The 22,000-nt window shown below is 44.0% G+C and overlaps 3 protein-coding genes across 4 annotated transcripts in view; 1 reads left to right on the forward strand and 2 right to left on the reverse strand.

Annotated features, from left to right (window-relative positions):
- gsk3ab (glycogen synthase kinase 3 alpha b) overlaps positions 1 to 2,211 on the reverse strand; it is a 24,363-nt gene extending 22,152 nt beyond the window's left edge. The window contains exons 1-2 of the mRNA XM_028581007.1: positions 1,442 to 2,211; positions 1,151 to 1,336 (exon numbers count right to left, since the gene is read on the reverse strand). Of these exons, the coding sequence (XP_028436808.1) occupies positions 1,151 to 1,325 (175 nt within the window). The 5' untranslated portion in view covers positions 1,326 to 1,336; positions 1,442 to 2,211. The remainder of the gene's footprint in view (positions 1 to 1,150; positions 1,337 to 1,441) is intronic.
- znf526 (zinc finger protein 526) lies at positions 1,908 to 9,243 on the forward strand. Of its 2 annotated transcripts, none has more exons than XM_028580916.1 (8): positions 1,908 to 2,129; positions 2,634 to 3,124; positions 3,313 to 3,482; positions 4,389 to 4,484; positions 4,579 to 5,393; positions 5,513 to 5,648; positions 6,645 to 8,225; positions 8,471 to 9,243. In XM_028580916.1, exons 2-8 carry the CDS (start codon positions 2,815 to 2,817, stop codon positions 8,642 to 8,644), a joined length of 3,282 nt encoding a protein of 1,093 aa, XP_028436717.1. In that variant the 5' UTR covers positions 1,908 to 2,129; positions 2,634 to 2,814; the 3' UTR covers positions 8,645 to 9,243. The 2 variants fall into 2 exon arrangements, with proteins under 2 accessions (XP_028436717.1, XP_028436718.1); XM_028580917.1 differs by lacking the exon at positions 1,908 to 2,129 and adding an exon at positions 2,152 to 2,319.
- A 37-nt stretch (positions 9,244 to 9,280) lies between these two features.
- Positions 9,281 to 22,000, reverse strand: part of cicb (capicua transcriptional repressor b) — a 40,226-nt gene continuing 27,506 nt past the window's right edge. Inside the window, 8 exon segments of the mRNA XM_028580892.1 lie at positions 9,281 to 11,475; positions 11,580 to 11,711; positions 13,081 to 13,215; positions 14,833 to 14,984; positions 15,089 to 15,246; positions 15,373 to 15,701; positions 15,803 to 16,273; positions 19,107 to 19,297. Of these exon segments, the coding sequence (XP_028436693.1) occupies positions 11,186 to 11,475; positions 11,580 to 11,711; positions 13,081 to 13,215; positions 14,833 to 14,984; positions 15,089 to 15,246; positions 15,373 to 15,701; positions 15,803 to 16,273; positions 19,107 to 19,297 (1,858 nt within the window). The 3' untranslated portion in view covers positions 9,281 to 11,185.

The following is a 22,000-nucleotide window of genomic DNA, read 5'->3' on the forward strand; positions in this document are numbered from 1 at the left end:
AGAGCTGTGATACTATTTTCTTGTGTCTCTCCCAGTATGTCCTTTTGTACACCTCTGTCCAACCCTACAAATCTTCAGCCAACTGCTACCGCTGAATAGCGACATGACCCCTGAGTATTCTGCAAGTTATTATCATCACACCAGCAAAACCAACTGTAGGGACTTTGCTGTTGGCAAGCCAGGGTTTCCAGTAGAGGTGTCAAAATGATGAAGATAGTGAACATGTTCAACCATCAGTGCGAAAGTAGACAGCCTACCTAAGCGAATAATGGCTTCCTCTAAGGTGCACAGAAATGTAATTGAATTCAGAACTTAGGGGGTGCTGACACAGTTGCACAGGCAATGTGCCAAAAAAAAAAAAAAAAAAGGTTTACCAAACTGTTTCCACTATACTAAGATAGAAATCTCACTTTCTTGATGAAAGATGACCTGAGGTGGACATACTGGACCAGCAGTTTAAACCCATGTGTAGACCTCCAGGGGAGTAGTTAGATTAGTTTAAAATGTGCTGGTTAATAAGAATCTGGAACCCAACTAGTTTGGGATATTTTCACTGATTTCAATGTCTATTTCTTCTGGCTACCAGAATAAGTATAGTATCGCAACCCTAGTTTGGCAAAAACTATTTGTGCAATATCAGACTGGACCGAGGATGACGCCTAAAAAGTTAGGCAAGACAATTTCAAACTACTCTTTACAAACGTTAGAAAGCTAGCTAGCTTGCATATCTGATATTATGACGAATATATCAGAGCGACGGCTAACACCACTTCTATTCTTGGGTTACAATGCAAAGATAATGTTAGGTAATGTTGCCGAAAACATTTACATAACATTATTTTCCGTCGAAATATCATATATAACGTTATAGCTAAAAAAATCTCGCCACCAGCAGCTAACGACAATGCTAGCTATGCGATAAAATCCCTTGATTGCAATGGTTCGTTAACAGTTAATGAAAAACACAGCTAACGTTAGCTGGACAGCTAACTTAAGTTTGCTAACAGCTTGCTGGCTAAAGGTTAGCTCCGCGACAATGATCGAAATTAAGCACACTCCCGACACATTTCTCTAAAAAGTAACGCACAGTCCGAGCCTTTGTAATAACATGTAAACTGTGCTTATGATGTAATTACAAAACACTACTTACTAGGCAGTTTCAAATTCCCAAAGCTCGCCGAGCTGCTTCCACTGGCTTGTGAAGCCCCAGTTTTTCCTGTCGAGCTTCCACCGGCTACTGCTGATCCGGCACCGGCTGCAGCGGATCCGGGAGCTCCGGGAGGCTCAGCGAATGAGCTGGTCCTGGGCCGCCCGCTGCCGCTCATATTTGTGTGAACTAAAGCCGGGGCAAGGTTGAACGTTATTAGCAGCCAGACCGGCACAAACTTAAGCTATATATAGGTGTATTTTAATATTCGATATAAATATAAACTACACTTACAGCGTTCTGTATAGGTAGCCCGTCTCCCCCTTTCTTCCTCTGTAGAACGGTGATGGTGGGGGGACTGGGGAGTTGACGCACAACGACGTAAAGCTCGCAAGGGTTACTGGGAAAATGAGTTATTGGGGGTTTCGAGTCCACACTACGGTACTAAAGAAAATATGACGAAAATCACAATGAATACCTCAGTGGTACTTTGACGTTGGGTTATGGACATATACGGTTAGCCAACACAGTGTCAACGTTTCTTTTTAAACAAACAAAGCAACAATGTATGTACGCCTAAATTATTCTAAATATCCGACAAAGCACATAAAGTAGCTAACTTAAAATTGCATAACTTAAAATTATACTGAAAATTAAATGAAAAAGGCTCGGGGAAAATTGTACTCGTACGGTCGACAAAAAAAACTACAATGCCCATCAGGACAGTTTAGGATTGACAGTCAGCATGTCCAATCACAGATTCTGAAATGGCGAGACTACCGCATTGGGCGGGGCTTCGTTTCACAAGAATGGAGGAGATCGGCGGGCAAACGTTTCATTTCACGCATTGAAATGCAATTTCCCACGGACATCATTCATATTTTAGTATTTCCACGCCACAGATGGTCACAAGGGACTAACAAAAACGCACACACTTGTGTGAACGAAGAGTGATGACTACACGAGGGATTGTCCAACGAGAGTAAGTAGAGGTAAAGGGAAAGAAGGGCCCGCTGTCGTAGCCAGAGAGCTTCGGGGAAAAGTGGGTAGCGCCGCCTGACGGACCGCCCGACGAACCGGGGAGCCGCTGTCAGGAAACCGCGGTGCCGAGAAACTGGTCTGCAATATCGGAGGGAGCGCCGCCAACAGCTCTCCATATGCCATCACACACTGTAAACAAAGATATGAATCACATTTGTGAGGAAAATCAGACAGTGATTAGCGAGGTTCTGCTGACCATGGTCCTATTGTTAGCATTAGAGGGCCTTCATTTGGCTAATGGCTGAAAATTGCGATGTTTGTACGCGGGGTTGTTCCATAATATCTGTGTCAACACTACTGGGTCTTAGTTACGTTTTAATGACGTGTACCTTTCTTTTTGGGTTGTGTGAGAGAAACACTGAAACCATATGCTAATCATTTGATGGCTGCTACATAACTGCTGATTTAATATTAGGTCATTTTAATTTATTTTTGTTTACCACAGGTGTGCTCTTACACTGGCCATCTGGATGACAAAAGCAGTCTTCATTCACGGACACAGCAGTACATTTTTAGTACAACAACTCATCACCTGTCACACACACGGTCTTCCATGATACACTTGCAACCTACATAGGCCAACAAACACACACACACACACACACACACACACACACAGTACCAGCATGGCCGAGCAGCAGCAGCAAGAGGAGGAGGCAGAGGGTGTGTATGTGGAGCACCAGTATATGTGCAGTGAGTGCCACCAGCTCTTCAACACCCTTGAGGATGTGCTGATCCACCAGCAGATCCACACTGGCCAAGAGGGAGAAGGAGAAGGAGAAGGAGAGGCAATGGCCATCCAGGATGTCCAAGAGATGGGGCAAAGCCAGCAGTACCAGTGTCTGGAGTGTGGGGCTCTCCTCGTGAACCCAGAGGAACTGCTGCAGCACCAGGAGATGCACATGAGAGAGGCGGGGATGGAGGTGGAGCATCAAGGTGAGACATTTGATTGTGTGTATTTTGAGCAAGATTAAAAAATTGGAGTGTGTTGAGATCATAGACTCTATAAAATAGGTTGATATATGAATAATGTACAGTAGATAGTACGTGCATGATGCAACATCATGCTATTCCGTGGAAGTAAATGTATGGCTTTTTATATTGTGTGTATGTTTGTTCTCCAGAGCTGTGTGAGGTTTTGGAGACAGAGGAACGGTCAGAGGGTGAGATGGCGGGACCTGTTCAGTACCAGTGTCTTGACTGTTTGGCTCTGTTTGACTCACCTGAGACCTGGCTGGAGCACCGGCGGACCCACAGCAGGAGCAGCACACACAGTAACACAGAGACCATGTTGGTAAGGGAAACTTATTTAACTAGTTTAACGAATAACTGTAAAACATTTGCGTTCTAATCTGGAAAGTAGAATTAATCTACCTTTGACTGTATGAATACTATAGTAGTCTTTTATTGGTAATTTAATAAACCGACTGGTGCAGTACTTCGTTAAGCTTTTCAACTGTTGGTGCCACACTCTTTAGGAGACACAGTAACCATTAGTTTGTTTAAATAGGTTGCTTCCTGAATTGAATGTAGTTGCATCAATAACATGTTATTGCGCAGTAAAAACAATCAAATGTGTGATGATTTAATGATGTAGGTTATATTCTGCAGACTCATTCACATCCTAGAACTCGATTTACGTATGTGGAGTGTGAAGTGCATTGTCATCTGTATTGGGAGTTTTGTCCCAGACTATCAAAGTAGAGTTTGCGTGAATCAAACTGGCAGACTAATACTGGGTCAGATCTCATCACAGAGTGAAGTTGACAATGGAACAACTGTAAATTTGAGGAGTGTATCTGGTAACCCCTAATTTACTCATAAAAATGTTTCACTTTGCTGAGTCATTGACTTTGCATTCATTTCATTTGGGTCAGGCCCTTATGCTCTAGAATGCATTCAAATTGCTTTGAAGTGAAACATTTATCTCAGTGGCTCTCTGGGTTGTGTAGGCCAGCGCAGATTGGTTTGCTGCATCTGCACTGTAAGTCTAGAGAATACTAGTTTGGATGGGTGTCCCAGCCAAACAGCAGACATGTAGTCTCCAAAGCATGTGATACTCAACTAAAAGACATGAATCGGAGTGTCAGCACTGAACTGTTAGCATCTGTGATATTCTTACTGGAAGTTAATTTCTGTAGCACTACATACAAATATAAGCTTTTTTTTTTTTTTTTTTTTTTTTTGTCCCTTGCAACAGGAATACGTGCTACAGTCGGATGGCACCATCACTCCACTGAACAATATGCAGAACTACGTGCTGAGTGAGCAGCAGGCTGGGGAGATCTTGGCACAGGTACTTGTGATTGTAAACGCATCACAACAGAGGAATTAAATGAGAACTAGATGAAGGGATTTACGGTTTGTACATTCCTGTTTCTATTTCCCAGGTACTTGCTCAGCAGCAGCAACAACAACAACAACAGCAGCAACAACAACAACAACAACAACAACAGAAGAAACGTCAATCTGTTTCAAAATCTGCTGCAGCCTCCCGTTCCTCCCTGCTGCCTCCAGTGACCGCGACCCCCGGCTCTGCCACAATGCACCTGCAGATTCTCACAGCTCAAGCTCTGGCAGACAACTCCACCACCCCCAGTCAGCGCCGCTCCAAGCTGCCCCCCCTGTTGCCTGCCGTGGGCCGAGGCTCTTCAAGAAAGTTGGGGGTCCTGGAGAACGGGGGGAAGAGACTGGAGTTAAGGTTGGCTCCCAGGATCCAGGATGACACCCAGCAGCAGCAGCCAACAGAGATGGTGGTCAGCCACCCTTATGAGTGCTCAGAATGCTCCCTTCTCTTCCAGACCCCAGAGGACTTCCTCCAGCACCAGGGAGAGCACTTCCTGGCTCAGGACAAAGAGAGTGGAGAGCCAGGCGTCATGAGTGGCTTCGAGGAGGTTCGAGGGAGGGAAGAGACTACAGAGAAGGTGGAGGACGTTAGGATTAGAGTAGCCGAGAAGAAAGCAGCTGCCTGGGCCAAGCCCCAACAATGTGAGCTCTGTAGCCGCACCTTCACCTCCGTCAACCGGCTGGCTGCTCACAAACGTGTGCACGAGCAGGGCACGCATGAATGTCCAGAGTGTGGCAGGGTGTTCAAGAAGGCGACGTCACTGCAGACACACATGCGCACACACTCGGGCGTGGCCAGGTACTTGTGTGTGGACTGTGGCAATGGCTTCACCACTGAGATGACTCTTATCATGCACAGGTAAACACCACAGCAGCCTACATAACTAACTATAACTAAAATAAACAAACAGCTGATATTTTTTTGAACGTTTGATTCTTTTTCTGTCCGTTTCATCTTTTCATCCCGGTCTTTTGCAGGAAGTCCCACACTGCAGATCCCCTTCACAAGTGTCAGTTCTGCAACAAAACCTTCACCAACATGACCAAGTACCTCTACCACCGTAGGACCCACCTCAACCGAGATCCATCTGGCACACCCGTCCCTGTCTCCATGGTAGTAAAATAAGCATATCCCCCACAACCTCAAGTTAAAGTGATGGTTTTGAGTAATTTTACCCTAGGGGCCTTTGCACCATGACCTTGATCCAAACACCCCCCCAGAAGCTTTTTTCACCTGGGTCGAACATTGGGAGAGTTAGCGTAGAGTAGCGTTATCAGCTGAATAGCTTAGCGCAGGCGCTAATGGATCCAGTGATGTATCTTGTACATGACCCCACTAATAATGCCCAAAATGATACCAAACTTCTACACCAGTACAAATAAGTTATGTACTCCTAAAACGATGGATTGGAAAGTTTGTAAGTACACCAGGAGTTTATTTTAAATAACACTTGCCTGCTGGCTTCTGCTCTCAGCTGCTGCTACCGGCAGTGAGACGAGTGCTTAGGGCCGTCTACAAATTACAACACTGAAAAGAGATACAACAAAAATTTAATGATTAAATAAGGTAATGTCTACAAACCTACCTCAATTATAACTTGTTTCCTGCTAGTTATACTACAGCACTTTTAAAAAAAATAAGTTAAATTAATAAATATTTTTGTTGCATCTCTTTTCGGTGTTGTAATTTGTAGAAGGCCCTAAGCACTCGTCTTACTGCTGGTAGCAGCAGCAGCAGAGAGCAGAAGCCAGCAGGCAAGTGTTATTTAAAATAAACTCCTGGTGTAGGCCTACTTACAAACTTTCCAATCCATTGTTTTATGAGTACATAACCTATTTGTACTAGTGTAGAAGTTTGGTATCATTTTGGGAATTATTAGTGGGGTAACTTACGAGATACATCACTGGATCCATTAGCGCCTGCACTAAGCTATTCAGCTGATAATGCTAACTCGCCCAATATTCAACCCAGATGAAAAAAGCTTCTCGGGGGGGGGGGGGTTGTTTGGCTCGAGGTCGTGGTGCAAAGGACCCTAGGGTGAAATTACTCCGAACCATCACTTTAAGTAGTATGACATTTCAATTTGACACAATATGCTTATTTGTACAGGTCTCAGCTCCAAGAAGAGCATCTCCCTCTGCTCTGGCCATCCTACAGAGAGCAAGAGAGAAGAATAGTCTCACGGATGAGACAAAGATGAGCCTGCTGGCCCCTCTCACAGAGGATGAGATGGAAAAATTGGGAGAAGATCCAATACAAAGTTGTCCGACCACAGTGGAAGGAGGTGAAGTGGAGAAGCAGGGGGAGGACAACACCATGGAGGTGTCTGCCCCACTTTTAGGCAACACCAGTGACCCCCAGCAGGTGGAGGACGCCACCAAGTCTGGCGTAGCTACACACCCTGCTCCCCTGGAGGACACTGGTGGAGGAGTCCCAGCTGCGCCGTCGGACAAAGGGCCCTTTTCTTGTCGTTCTTGCTCTAAGACCTTTACCTCCCAGCTACAGCTCGTTCACCATCGACGCAAGACCCATGTCACCGAGCGCAGCTTTCTTTGTGGCATCTGTGGCAAGTCTTTTAAGAAGCAAATCCACGTGCGCAACCATATCCGCATTCATACCGGTGAGCGGCCCTTCCAGTGTTCTGACTGCGGCAAAACCTTCTCAGCTCTGGCCAATCTGATGAGGCACAATCTCATCCACTCTGGCGTGCGCCCATACCGCTGCGACGTCTGCCACCGCTCCTTTTCTCAGTCGTCCAACCTCCGTCAGCACAGCCTGCTGCACTCCAATGCTGCAACACTGTGCTGCCCGGACTGCCCTGCCACCTTTCGCTGGCCTATCAAGTTAGCAGCACATCGCTACACTCAACATCCAGGGGCCCCGGCCCCTTTCCCATGTCCCCACTGTGAGGCTGGCTTCCTGACTAGGAGGCAACGAGACAGCCACTGTCTGCAGCAGCACCCGGCCCTGGTGCAGGCTGGCACAGGGACAAAAGAGGGCAAAGAGACAAACGACCAAGCAGAGTTGACCTCCGAGCCCTCCACCTCGACCACAGCAGAGACCGCATCAGGGGATTCAACCGGTCTTGTGCGGGGGGGTCTAGATTGTAACGTTTGTGGGAAGAAGCTCAATTCTCCTGCCAATCTGCGACTTCACAGACTGAGCCACTTTGCCTTAGGCCCTGGGCGGTCGCGGTGCGCCACCGGGAAGCGCCCCAAAGCCCACCAGTGTCCTATCTGTGGCAAACTATTTGTGTCCTCCTCTGGAGTTGTACTACACCAGCGGGTCCACACGGGTGAGCGCCCGTTTCCTTGCCAAGTGTGCGGCAAACGCTTCCGTCAGAACACACACCTGCGAGAGCACCTGCGCACGCACTCGGGGGAACGGCCATTTCGCTGTGAAGTGTGCGGAAAGGGTTTTGTCCAGAGTATGCACCTGGCTGAACACCGTCGGACACACACAGGCGAACGGCCACATGTGTGCCCGCAGTGTGGCAAAGCCTTCAAGACCTTCTCTAACCTGAGGAACCACAAAAAGACGCACGCTAGGCAGCAGAGGCTGGATGAAGAGGCTGCTGCCCACGCTGCCATGGAGACCAGCTCTGCCGTGGCAGTGGTGGACACTTCGGCAGTGGAACTAGCTAACGGGCAGCCTCAGCTCATCCAGATCCAAGCCTCAGATCTTCCGCAGGTCAGAATGTACATCCTACTCACTCATCCCCAAAGCCCTGCGTGAAGCCAACAACGAGCTGGGTGCCATAGGGACCCAGGGAGGAAGTTTAGTCCTCTATAAGTTAACCTTTAAACTATTTCAGGTGAAAGTTTAGAGTTAAGCCAGTTCAAATTAGCGAGAGGATTACATTTAATCAGCAACTGTAAACGTGTCCGTGTACTCTCTGCTGTTGAATTATTCTGAATTTGGTTTTCTTCTCTCAGACACAGGGCACTCCTACTATCATGTGTAATGAGTTTGGAGAGACCATAGCCATCATTGAGACCAGCGAGGGAGAAGCGCTGCCTCTGGAGCGGGCCTTGGAGATTTATCACACCGCTTTGGAGAACGGCCTCGCTATGGACACAGTTGCCGTGGACGGACTGCAGATCCTCTGAGGACGAGTTTAAGTGGACAAAAAAAAAATTAAGTTTATTCTGCCAAATTGATGAGTTAAGTACTTGTCTTAATACTGACTAATTGACTACTGAGAGGTTGAATATTCAGTTCAGACTTACTGGAACCAGATAATTATGCACTGGACAAGAATGCTACAAAATGTCAAAATTGATATTGAGTTCAGCAAACAGACCAAAGTAAATAATCTTCCCTACAAAGCTATGAGAGGGAGCAGGAATAAAGTTTACTGAAATAATGCATGCTAAAATTAAGGACATGACATTCATCATGAATAAGGACCATTGGTTGTGCCTCAGATGAGAAGATGATTTGTATGATTAATTTTATCATTTATACAAAATGGATGTGATTTGTCTTCAGGTTTGGTAGTGCTGTTGAAAATAGTTGAACTCAATAAAATGTAAAATGTTTTTTTTAAGGTGATAAACATGTAACCCATGTGTTCATTCAACACAACCATATGTTAAAAGTTCACATACATAGTTGATTGTACACCGTAGAGATGATGTAGCCTATTTGTATGAGCTCCCGTTACATTTTAAAGGTGCTGGGACAAAAATGATGCTTAATTTTAGAACCACGTATTGTATATCTGCTAAGGAAAACTTTTCACGTTGCCAGTGAAAAAAATCACTTTAATTGAACACCTTTTTTTTTGCATACTGAAAGACACGGATACAAACTTAAATTATTCATATAAATTCCTCTCTTGTATACTGGAACAGCAAAACAAGGAGTAGAACACAAAACATTAATAGCCATATTTGTTTTTTTTTTTCTCCATTTCACGTGTTTTACCTTCGGTAATGGTGTCTTAAAAGTCAACTTATGTTCACTGACGGATTTTTCCTTAATAATATAGTGAGTCTATTGACTCTGCAGTAATTATTTACAACACAACCAAGTCTTGCACAAAGACACAACCAGTATTAGATCCTACCAGCTCTCTTTGATTCATTACCCTCCCCTCACTTCCCCCAGTTTTCTCTCCTCTCGTCTAAAAAGGAGGTATGGAGAGAGCAATAAAGTGACAAAGGGAGGAAGGAGGTAAGGGAAGAGGCGGAGGAAGGAGATGTACAGTTTAAGTGTTGAGGCTATAGAATCAAACTTAGCAAGGGACAGAGAGGCATACAGGGTGGTCTAAAAACATACGGCTTATTACTGCTGAAAGAATATAAAAAGGTCCATGTCGTGTTTGTTGTCCTCTTTGAAATGTACAATAAAAATAACTGCACCCCAGGTCCTTGCTGAGGTGAAAGGCAAGGGAAGACTACAATGGAGGAACTGTAGAGGTGTGGAGCAGCTTCTCTCACCTACCCCAAAAAGTATATTTAGAAAAAAATAGTAAAAGAAATCAACTGCTGGCAGAAATGAAGAAAACATCTGCCAGAAATGAGAACAGAACTAAGGACTGGAGTTCACTGCAATGATATATGTAGTAATAATAAGAATAACCATAGGAATAGTACAACAACAAACTGAATATGACAATGTTAAATACAAATCAAATGGTTTAAAAAAGTTAATAAAACTTGGCAAATGGCAATAGAGGATTCAGACCATATTAGCCTGACCTCTACGACTAAGAGCCAGGATGTGCCCGTTGACTCTGACCCACCTCCTTCCTTGATGGCTAGCGAGTGAGAGGCACAGGAATGCTCGGTTCCTACCTACTGGCATGTGCTAGGGTCAGTCGCAAGAAGGGAGGACTTGGCCAGACACGTAATTTCAGGAATGATGGCACTGCCAGAAGTCAGTAAATTTTTTAGTCACTCCTGGAATAGTAGACCTCCCCTAAAGGTCTACACGTGAGCAATAAAATAGAGAAAAAAAGATCTTTCCAGGTCCACAGTAACGAGTTCTCTTGTTCAACCAAATAGTTTCCGGCTGTTGAGGGCCCAGCCCCCTAATGTCAGCAGAAACAAGACACAAGCTGACAACAGTTAAGTCTAAATACAGGTTGTTCCTCAAGCAGATACTTACTGCTTTAGCTCCTCTAACACTATTAAAAAACGAATATCAAAACATATAATGTCCTTGTTTTAAAACTGCTGACTTTTCACCGTCTCAGAATGGGTTATGCAGGTCTTTCCGTCCAAAAGAAGAACTCTTTCTTTATCGAGGCAAATGAATGCAGCTGTACACAATAGTCTTTCGTTCACTGGCATCGATGGGAGCGTTCTCCAAGGTGGTTAATACAGAGTGCTAATCCAAGTGAGGGAATTAAGAGTTTGCAGGGTGTGTGAGTGTGTGTCTATGTGGTAGTTCTTACACCACTAGTTTTTCACATGTCCTTTTTTGGTACAAGTGTCACACATTACCAAAGAAAAGGCCCAACATAGCATTCAGACATCTCTCACTCTCACAGGTTGGCCGCTGAGGATGGAAAGAAATTAGGATCTGATCAGATGAGAGTTAAGAGTGTGGATGAAACAAAAACAAAAAAAAAGCATGTGAAAGCTTGTAGGGGATAGAAAGGTGTCACTTCAACAGTCGTCAATCTAATTTGTCAGCATCTCTCATCTAGAAGAGTCCTTTGAATCACGAGGATCCTCTGGGCTCCCTTCTGTCCCTTGCTCCATGTCTTCATCCTGCAGGTCCCCACCTCCTCTCATATATCCTTCTCCTGACTGGGAGCTAGAAGGTCCAGGGAGGTTGCCAATTGAGTCAGGGATGCCTAAACCAGAGACATCAGAGGGGGCAGCCGTCTGCATGATCTTCTGCCGGACCTCCCTGATCTTCAGCTGCAGACACACCTTTGTGGGAAATATATCAGAGTATCTTGTCTGGAAGGCTGCAGTGGCCTGAGCTGGGAACATGATAACAAAAGAAAAACACAAATCAATGTCTACAAATGGAATCTCATTCTGAATTCAGTGTGTGTGTGTGTGTGTGTGTGTGTGTGTGTGTTACCTGATGGAAAGAAGCCCTGCTCCTGGAACAGCTGCATGACCAGTGCTCTCCTCTGGTCCAGTGTTCGCCGCAGTGAGGAGTACGGCACCTTATCAAACTCCAGATCTGTTAGGATGTCTTCTCCGTCTGTGGCTGGGTAAGGGACAAACCGTTGGAGAGGTTGAGTCTTCAGAAAACTACTTACAATACTGAGGATGTTTGATACACTCCAAGAAATGGGACTAACCAAGCAGGAAAAAAATATAGTAACGTTTGAGTGTAATCGTTTCTCCTAGTCAGTGATTCTTATCCAGCTCAGAGAATTTTTTGGGATTTTCAAACCAGTCCTATTGTTTGACACACACACAAAAAAAAATTCATTCAAAAGGTTCACTTTTTCCAGAGCTTTCAACTGCATCTTTCAATTTTTTTAGCCATCCTACATACCTACCTGACATATTTTACTATACCAATCACTTATGTTTTTATTGCTGGGAAAAAAGAAGAAGGAAAAATAGTAAGATTTAATAACTTTGTAATGCATCATGCATAGACTGGGTCAGTAGTGAGTCACCAGTGGCCTTCCATTACAAGATCAATAAGAATGTTGTTACCCTGTTTCTTATTATTTTAACTAGAGCTGTTAGTTAAACGCGTTATTAACGGCGTTAACCCAAACCCATTTTAACGGGGTCAATTTCTTTATCGCGAGATTAACGTTCTTTTTGGCCTAGCAAACTTTGTAGTTTTTTTCACATGCTGTTGCAACAACTAGTAACGTTAGAAAAACTACAACACCACACCGCATCTAGCTAGACCGGAAACTAAACGGGCACGCCACACACACACACTCGTTTGGGCTCGCGAGCCGGCCAAAGAGTAGTATGCTAACGTTAGGTTTTGAGTAGATGGCGCGAGATGCCAAAATGGATGCCAGTAAGATTCTGAATGGAAAGTTTACTTTTAAAAAGTTGCCAAATAGTTCCATTGACAAGACCAAAGTGATCGGTGTGTTTTGTCGTTGTCAACTGAGCTGTCATCGCAGCACGTCCAGTCTGAAATATCACTTGATGGCCAAGCACACAGCTGATGGGAATTCTCCGCCCCCTTGTCAAAGCCAGGCGACAAAAGCAGAAAGCAAGCCGATCCGCTTTTCCATGTTGATAAGAGCATTAAAATGAGAAAAAAAAAAATAATGGGACAAAAAAAAAAAAATCAAGGGACATTTAGAATAGATAAAAATGTGCGATTAAATATTTTAATCGTTTGACAGCACTAATTTTTACTAATAAAAATAATCACTTTTGAAAACATGTATGACAGATTCTTACTGAGATGAGTGTAAACTAAAGCCAACTATGGAGAAGGAATTATTGAGGTCATTAAGACACAAAAGATAAAAACTTTAAAATAAAAGTGCAAACACAACACACACACACAAAAACACACACAAAAACACACACACACACACACACACACACATTGAAATACATTAGAGTCGTTGCTCCTTCCTGCGTGTTACCTGCTCTGTCGAAGGTGAAGATGTCCCCCTCGCATTTGGCGGCACTTTTAGGCGTGTTGGGCTCTGAGCTGCAACTTGAGCGCCGCCGACTCTTTCTCTTAGGAGAGACTTGCTCGTCAGTGGCGGAGTCCAAATCTAGAAGCACGCAGAGGAAACAAACTTTATCAGCAGAGATTAACTCTCCATATGTATCAGGAGTCATCCCAAAAATCTGTGTGGAGCATCATGAGCCTAAAGGTGTGGACACACTAGGCCGAAAATCGGCCGTTGGACAGTCTGGCGAGGTCGGTGACTCAAATCTGTTCGGTGTGTCCCGTGCCGTCGTCGACGTTCATTTTGGCCGACCTGACATGTTCAGTCGGCGGCAGGGCCGTCGGGACTCACCCGGAAATGACAAGCGGAATGAGGTCACTAGAGTCTCTCAAAATCTGACAAATATCTTCTAAACTGACCTTTGTTGAGCTGAAATGAAGACAGATTCAGCAACTGCACGGCCTATTTCTCGCTTAAAAGGTTTTCAGAAACATGTTTCAGTGAACTATTTTAGTACAATATGAGATCGTATTCTGAACGGCCGCCATAACAGTCTGGCTTTGAATTTCCGGAGAAAACAAACCCATGTGACGCGTTCGTCCAATCAGCTGCTGGTTTTCATTTCTTGGGCAACAATACAGATTAGTGCCGCCTGCTGCTATGTAGACGTATTACGTTTCTCAAGTCGGTGTCGCCTCAGTGTGTTCCAAGTAGTGATGGGACAACCGACTCTTTTACAAGAGTCGGTTCAACCGGACGGTTGTTGGTTGGCCTACCAAGTTAATAGATTCGGTCACCGGTTCGCGTGCCCTCGGCGGGGGGGTGGGTGATGATCGCGTTTAACTTTACATAAGGCTTCTGCTATCGGTTGATAACTCAAACTTGCCGAAAACCTAGACTCATGCAGTAGCCTACCCTCGGTTACGGTCCTTACGGTCTCGTTCAGTAGCCTGGTGCGCGGTCTCCTTGTGACAGCCTAGCCTAGGTACCACCTAGCAACATTCACTTCTCTAACATTTAACTTAACATAACTACCAAGATAACATTCGTGTATTTGTATGTGATGTAGGCCTACTGTACTTCCCCATCGATAATGTGTGAATTGCCGTGAACACAATCCTCTAAGATGCACCAGAAACAAGGCTTGGTTAATAACTCGCCGAGAACCAAGACACCGCTTGATTACATTAGAGTCGAGCGGGCCGGCCGGTTGCACGGTTACATTCGGTCTCGTTCGGGTCTAGGCATTAGTAGCTCATTTCCTGATTGATTCTAGCACCACCACACCAGTCCAGTGGAGGCGCTAATGAGCTAGATTACAACACACACAGTAGCAGAAGAATACCAGCTACACAACGGCCAACCATTGACATATATATAATGCCAACGGCACGAATGAAGTAAAAAACAACAGGAGTGAGTCGGTTCATTGACGTATGGCACTCGATTCTCCCGGCTCAGTGACACGAGTCGGGTTAATTAACCGGCTCTTCGGTCAGTTCGTCAACACTAGTTCCAAGGCAGTTTTTTGGACCTCTGGTACGCGACTGATCATCTCAAATGGCTTTTCTGTAAACGGTTGGCCTTCGGCTTAGTGTGTCAGCACCTTAAACTCAATAAACAATAGAGAGAGTTCTACTTTTGCTTCCATAAACAACAGCAACTATTTCCTGCTCGCCAAACGAGTGTTATGAAATCAGAGTATCATGTGAGTGAAACCTGTAGAGTTCTTCCTCTTGCGACGGTAGCTGCCCAGAATGGCGCGGGGTGAAGTGGCCAGACTCTGCAGGGTGGGTGAAGGCAAAACCTCTTCAGGCCGAAACTCTGGCAGCTCGGCAAAGCGCTCCTCAAAATACACTTCTGACAGCACCCTGCCAGACCAACACGCACACACACACAATATACAGTATATATACACCGTCCATAAATCATTTCTGCAACCTTGCACACAAGATTCATAAAGTTGTTAACTCACTTGTCCACCGAGTCAAAAGTCTTCTTAAGTGGTGGTGGGCGGGCTTTGACTTTTTTGGGTGTAGGACCATCTTTGTCAGTCTGTGGGGGTGGCAGGCTGGGTTCCGTGGCTGATGGAGGGGGGAGAGGTGAGGAGGGGAGGGAATCTCTCCATCCAGTCTGCACAGAAAGTTCAATTCAAGTTTTTTTATACAAAATCACAAATGATGTAGCACGTCGACAACAACTGGGCACATTTGCCTCATTATGTTAGAGCTGAAAGTCAGTACGTGATGTTCCTCTCACCTCTTTGGTGCTTGTGCTTTCTCTGTGTTGTGTGTCAGAGGAGTCAGGAACACTGGAGCCCTCCAGGGTTCTGTCAGCAGACGGCAGCTCCTCAGCAGGATGAGTTGATGGAGACCCTGTCTGCCCTGCAAGCTCAGGATCAAAGGAGAAGCGGCTAGTGGCTGCAGCTTCTCTCTCCCTTTCTCTCTCCCTCTCCTTTTCCCTTTCTCTCTCTTTTCCTCGGCCTCCTCCTTCATAGCTGCCTACGGGGATGTTCGCCACTGTTGCCTTCACCTTCTGAGGGGTCCTGACTGGAAGCTGGGTTAGTTTGGGTGTACCTGGTGTACTGCCTGCAAAACACAAAGATGAAGACAAGTTAAAATATAATATTGTTAAATGAACTCCCTACAAATCAAATCAAGTGTTGTAAAAACAATACATGCATCCCTACCAGGCGTTTGGATGTGAAGTGGAGGACTGCAGGGCCTTATGGACACAGCTGAGCCACTGGGAGGAGCCACTGAGCTGCTATTGGTGGAGGCCTGCCTCTCCAGAGGTCTGTCCGAATGGGTCGGCAGTTCTGTCTGCCTCTCAGCCTGTCTGTCAGTTTGTCGATCTGCAGGTCTGTCCGGAGGCAGGTACCTGTCTGCCTGTCTGTCCAGATGGGGCTGCGGATGTGGATGCGTGATTGTAGTGGGGGTTGCTGTGTATTTGGACAGGATGTGTGGGGAAGTGCTGGAAGGGCTAGAGACGGAGTAGACCACGCTGGGGGGTACTGCTGTCATGGAGACCACACCTGTTGCCATGGTGACGCTAGGTGAAGGAGGGTAGATGGCGGTGACTATCTGGCCCCCGGAGGCTGAGGCAGGGGCTGAGATGGAGGGCTGTGGAGACTGAGCTGTGGCTAGGAGCGGTGGCTGACCTGGATGAAGGAAACAGGAGACCCAAGAGGTCAAATGTTCTTTTTATTTTCAGTACAGTGATAATCTATAACATGTTCACATCAATAAATGTCCATATTGCTTCTTTGTTGCAGATTAATATAACAAATCAGTGCTTCAGTCCTCCTTGCCACCTGCTTGTCCAGATTTGATTTTGTGAATGTGCTTTTACACATGGTGAGGTATTTAACTAGTCCTACACCCAGGGCTCCAGACTGCGACGAAATGGTTGCATTTTGCGACCCAAATTTGAGAGTGTAAGACTGAATTTTACATCCAGTCGCACATGTGTGACCAGTAAATTTGCCCCCCTTTTTTTTTTACGTTAAACGTTTAAATTTCGGCACCTGAGAGCATGTAAGCGCAAGCTCATCGTCTTCTCTGAAAATTGACAGAGAGCAGCGCTCTGACACAAACACACACGCAGAGCTGCAGACGATGCAAACTACATCGGCTCTGCAGTTTTGTTGAAGTCTCAGAAATGCCGATAAAGTGGTTTCAAGTGTGGTTACAGTTTTTCTTAACTTCACGCATACAGCGTTTGCTGCGATATGATATTAATGGCGAGCCGAAAGCGGTCACGGTGCTGTTGACGTTACACTTCCTCTGAGACAACCAGCAGGCACAACAGTGGTTTCTATGCCCTGGTGACTGACTGACAGGTTAAGGTTGTAAGGCAAGGCAACTTTATTTCTACAGCACCTTTCAGCAACAAGGCAATTCAAAGTGCTTTACATGAAACATTAAAGAGCAATTAAAAACGGTCATGATGAAAATAAAACAGGCAAAAAAAATTATATATATTTTTTTTTTACTGACATGACAGCAATAGGGCTGTCAGTTTAGCTTCTATGTTACTTCAAAAGTGACACTGAATTTGAAACTGCACATTGTAATTTCTGCATCTATTATCAAATTATTTATTAGTAATACAGTGGAAATTAGTAGAAATGTGAATATTTGGTTAGCATGTTGATTTACGGTGTGTGCCCCTAAATTTTCTGGTTGTGCTCCTAAAATTTTCAGTTGGGAGCCACTGTGCTCCTAGTGAAAAAAGTTAGTCTGGAGCCCTGTCTACACCACATCAACAACGGACCACCAAAGATTTTGAGAGAAAAATTTGGATATTGTAGTTCAGGTGTCAGCAATTAAACAAGCAAGTTAAAAGTATGGGCCAGTTGTTTCAGCAATCATCATTGGACGTCAAATGTTTTACAGGCGCAATGGAAACACTCATTTGTTTGTTTATTCATTTTATTTCATGTAAGAATTAATTTGAGGTATTTAACTTTTTTTGAATTGTATCCGAGGGAAGATTCTTGGAGTTCAAGCAGCCTTCGTTAATACTCATTTGGCAAAGAATTACTCATTTATTAAAATATATGTTCTGTGTTACACTACGAGACTGGAGATGTAATTGATAGTTTATCCACCCATGATAAACACTGGCCAACTTTGATTATGGTTGAATGAAACAAATCTGTTTTGGTCAAACAGGCCAAAGTCGTGGTATTTGAATAGGTTTGAATTCATAGGGTACAGTATTGAGTATGTACAGTATATACAGTAGTGCTGTTGTGGACACTATTCTCCCATGATGCAGCAAATGGAGAAGCTGCTCACAGCACAAATTGCAGATGGTGGTGAAAGATCTTGGAAGAAAGAAGATTAAGTATTAAGTTTATTTGTGATGTTTAATGGCATTGGCGTTCCAAAAGTCACAGTTTGATTGACGCCCCACATAAATCCTGTTAGTATAAAATGGTAAAGTATGTACTATGACGATTAGTTTGCAGTATATACACTGTATAAATTCAGGATGCAGTATGAATACTATGAACTTTCTTTTGGACACTGCCAGTCTTTCCCACACATAGACTAATGTGTGGCGGTGCGCCGCACTATCAACACCGGCTGCCGCACATTGCGTTTCGTTATTATTATTTTTATTATTATTAGTTGATTTAATCGACAGATCTGTAAATCTGAGTTTGTAAAAGCACCACTTTAATTCTTGGGTTTACCAGAGATGTGCTTGTACGTTTCTTGGAAATAAGTCATTCAGCATAAAAAAAAAGCATAAAACATGACTAATCGACTAAAGAAATCTAAGTTGACTAAGACCAAAACGACCGATTAATCGACTAAGAGGGAGCAGCCCTAGTCCGGATGATAAGCCAGTTGAGATTGTGCGTGTACATCCTTGAGAACTGATTTTCATTGTTTGTATTCTTCACCTGATAGCTAAATTGCACGTGGCTGTTGATTCAATATAATAGCGATTGCTCAACGCCCTCGCTCAGAGGAGATGTGTTTGGCCCTGCCCCCACTGCTAAAAAAAAAATCCTAAAAGGAAACACTGGAAAGAGCTAGATTCGTTAAACATTGAAGTAGGAGAGGAGGACAACATCCAACAGCGTGTCCTCCTCAGTTTTTGATACCTGATTGTTACGAAAATAAGTATACGGGGTGATGACACCCCCCTCCCCCGCCATAAATTGCTTTCTTATCCGTGGAAAACACTGCACTGCTATGGTATCTGTGGTTTGGATGCCTCGCTTTGTGTTGGCGCAGTATTTGATGTTATTAGGTTATATTTATTGAGCTTTAAATGAGCCTTGCATTTACATTGTTGTCCACAGTAGAGTTATAAAAAGAACATGTAAACGTTTTAATATAAGCTATGAAATGGAAAACTTTAACATTTGTCCAAGGGGCCTACCGCAACATTTTCCTACTGCTGTTGTAGTTCATATAGCTCATTTCACAATACTTATAAAAGAACAGAACCAATGAGCTCTCCACAACACTGACCCGCAATCAGTGGCTGAACTAGCGTCTGTCCAGGGGGTGCGATGGCTGTGAACCCAAGCGTTGCCAGGGGCGATGGAACATATGCAGATCCAGTCACCGGCAGGGCTTGCTGGGTGGCGGAAGCACCGGTTGTCGTGGAGACCAGAGGCAGAGTGGATGGGACCCCTGGAGTGGACTGGACATAGGTGATCCTGGACGGAAGGTACAGAAAAAGGAAGAGGGGATTAGAGGAGAGAAATAGGAGGAATACAAATGAAGACGGCACAGGAGAAGACGAAAATGTCAAGAAAGGTGACAGAAGGTGTTGTAGAATGCGGTCTGTTATTTCTTGATAACAGACCGCTGCTAAGGATAAAACACCGTTGCCATGCAAAAGCAGAGCGTTGCCACGGACGCAGTTCTGTTCACTCTGGAGGACAGCTATCAATCAATCCGCTGAAAGAAGTCCGGATAATTTAGCCTATCAGCTGTGGCAAAAAGTGGGGAAACGTGGAGCAACTTCTGTGACAGCAGATCTGATGAGCGTCTATTGCTAGTATCTTTCTATACCGTCTATGATCGCTAGCTACGCAGTAACAGCCGTAGGGACAACAACGCTAATTAGTTAGCTTACATTGCAACTTGTTTAACGTTAACTTACAGGTGTGTCAACATGCAGCGGCTCTGCAAAAAGGAAACGAGATGAGTGAGGACATAAACGTCCAGCTCAGCTTCGCGTCGGGGTCCTGATCATTGATGATTGTATTCGCTATAACAACCGCCTTGCTCTACATTATTCCTTACATAAAGAGCCAGAGGAGGAATAAGAGGAACAGAGACATGATTACAAGGAAAGAGGAAGACAAAAAAATAAGTGCTGCAGTGAGGGTCACTGGGTGAGTGTACATCACAGCAAGCAGCACTCGATGACTAGTGCTATATGTGTGTGTGTGGTGTGTGTGTGTGTGTGTGTGTGTGTGTGTGTGTGTGTGTGTTAGGAGCTGAGAGGTAGTGTGGGGGTGGCAGAGGCAACTTGGGCCACCAGCAGCATGACTAACACATCCAGAATAGAGCTGCACTGCTACAGTTGCACCCCTGCTGGAGTTTTTGTTTCTCGTATTGTCTGCTCGCTATTCTTTGAGAAATCTGGACATCCCTGCCATAACAAACAATTCAACTTCTTTATATAAAGTATAATTTATCAAGTACTACAGTATAATGTAACTGTAGTTAATTAAATCCATAAACTACAAGAGATTAGAAAAAGATTTAAAGTAACTTAAAGAACACCAACAGTAATATGGAAAGGCTTCTTTAGAGGATTATCTGTGTTTATATGGAGCTTTTTATCCCACCAATAACCACAATAACATTGTTGAATACACCTTTGATCATCTGTCCAATGGTTGAAAATTGTCATGTAAACGCTCATTTTGATTCCATTTTTGGGGTAAGTACACAATTTCTGTGCAATGGTCACCCAATTTCCAAGTCCAAGATTATTCCAAGGGATTTATCTTTGGTTAAGTGATGTTTACTTGTTTTATGGAGGGTGTTTTAGTTTTTTTTCAGAATCACTGCAAGTCCCATTAATGGCTTGCTGTCTTCCATTTAATAACTACAAAATTAGTATATTCTGAAAAAAGAAAGCACAGCACCAATAATGGTCAAAGCTGGTCCATCTTTTTGAATGTTTGCCCATGTGTTGGAACTCCTTTTTTAAAATATTTATTCTAAGCATGTACACAGGACATGCAAACAGCACGCCTCATCCACATTTTTTCTGTAGCTCTACTCTATGTAAATCCTTTCAAGGAATAATGGAGCCACTACTGAGATTAGCCCAGGGTAAGTGCATATGTTCATAAATGGGTGCCTGTTCGCCAGAGCTGAGTCAAGCTTTACTGGCACATAATTTGTTTATAGCCCCTTTTAGACATTTGATCTGTAACATTGTTAGGTTCATCTATTTGTTAAAGAAATAGCTTTTGGGCTTTCAAACACAGATCTCTCCATAATAGAGTGAGTGTTACTTGGAGAGAGATACAGCGCTTTAATATACAGAATAACGCACATAAATAACACATGCTGACAGCACCCACCCTGTTCTAGTTAAGTTTGTAGAAAAGAAAATAGAGAACATATTTAAGTTCAGTTTGTTCTCTAATCTAAAATCCAGCATTTTGCTGGATTTTCATCATTTAGGCAGCTGGAAGGAAAGAAGCCGTTTAGGGCAAACAGGCTGGTAATCTGACCAATGGGACTTTCCGAGACACATTTTTTTGCTTTGTTGTCTTGCAATGGAATAGAAAATAACTTCTCAGTATAAAAAAAAAATGATTCCCTGAAATGAGAAGAGAACCTCTCTTCCCATCTTAAAATTGGCTCGTGTACAGTATTTAGTTCATAAAACGGTTTATTAAACAGATTTAATTTCCTTGCGCATTAGAAATGATAATTGGGCTGACGGTTAAAATTGATTACACAGCTATCTTAGGGCAGTAGCAAGTCAGGCATTTAGATCATAACATTTTGTGTTCTGATAAACTCTAAATACTTATGCAAACATGATAGCCACATGCTTAAGTGATACATTTACAAGGTGAAGTGCATGTCTGAAAGAGCCTTGATATAGACTTCTTTCAGTGCCAGGTGGGTGGATTTAGTCTTATGAAAATAAAAAGGGTGCTTGGCAGGCAATTACAGAAAAGCATTTTACAGTCAGTTTAGAATAACTGTTGGGCTGAAAACTAATATGCACTCTTAGTTTTGTTTATTCTGGTGCACCTAAGTGGTGACGTTTACCACTTTAGTACAAACTATAAGCCTAGAGTTATTGAAACAGTTGTTTGACATAGTATTCCTGTTATGGTATGTGTATATAGCTTGCCCTGGTGTGGAACGAAAAGCGTGAG

Source organism: Perca flavescens, chromosome 6 (genome assembly GCF_004354835.1).
Source record: "Perca flavescens isolate YP-PL-M2 chromosome 6, PFLA_1.0, whole genome shotgun sequence".
Taxonomy (NCBI): Eukaryota; Metazoa; Chordata; class Actinopteri; order Perciformes; family Percidae; genus Perca; species Perca flavescens.

Bases quoted from the DNA above. Each gene is read 5' to 3' on its own strand.
- znf526 (XM_028580916.1), top strand. From the start codon at position 2,815: ATGGCCGAGCAGCAGCAGCAAGAGGAGGAGGCAGAGGGTGTGTATGTG. The intron at 3,483-4,388 runs GTAAGGGAAACT...CCCTTGCAACAG, and splicing joins GTAACACAGAGACCATGTTG to GAATACGTGCTACAGTCGGA. The intron at 4,485-4,578 runs GTACTTGTGATT...TCTATTTCCCAG, and splicing joins CTGGGGAGATCTTGGCACAG to GTACTTGCTCAGCAGCAGCA.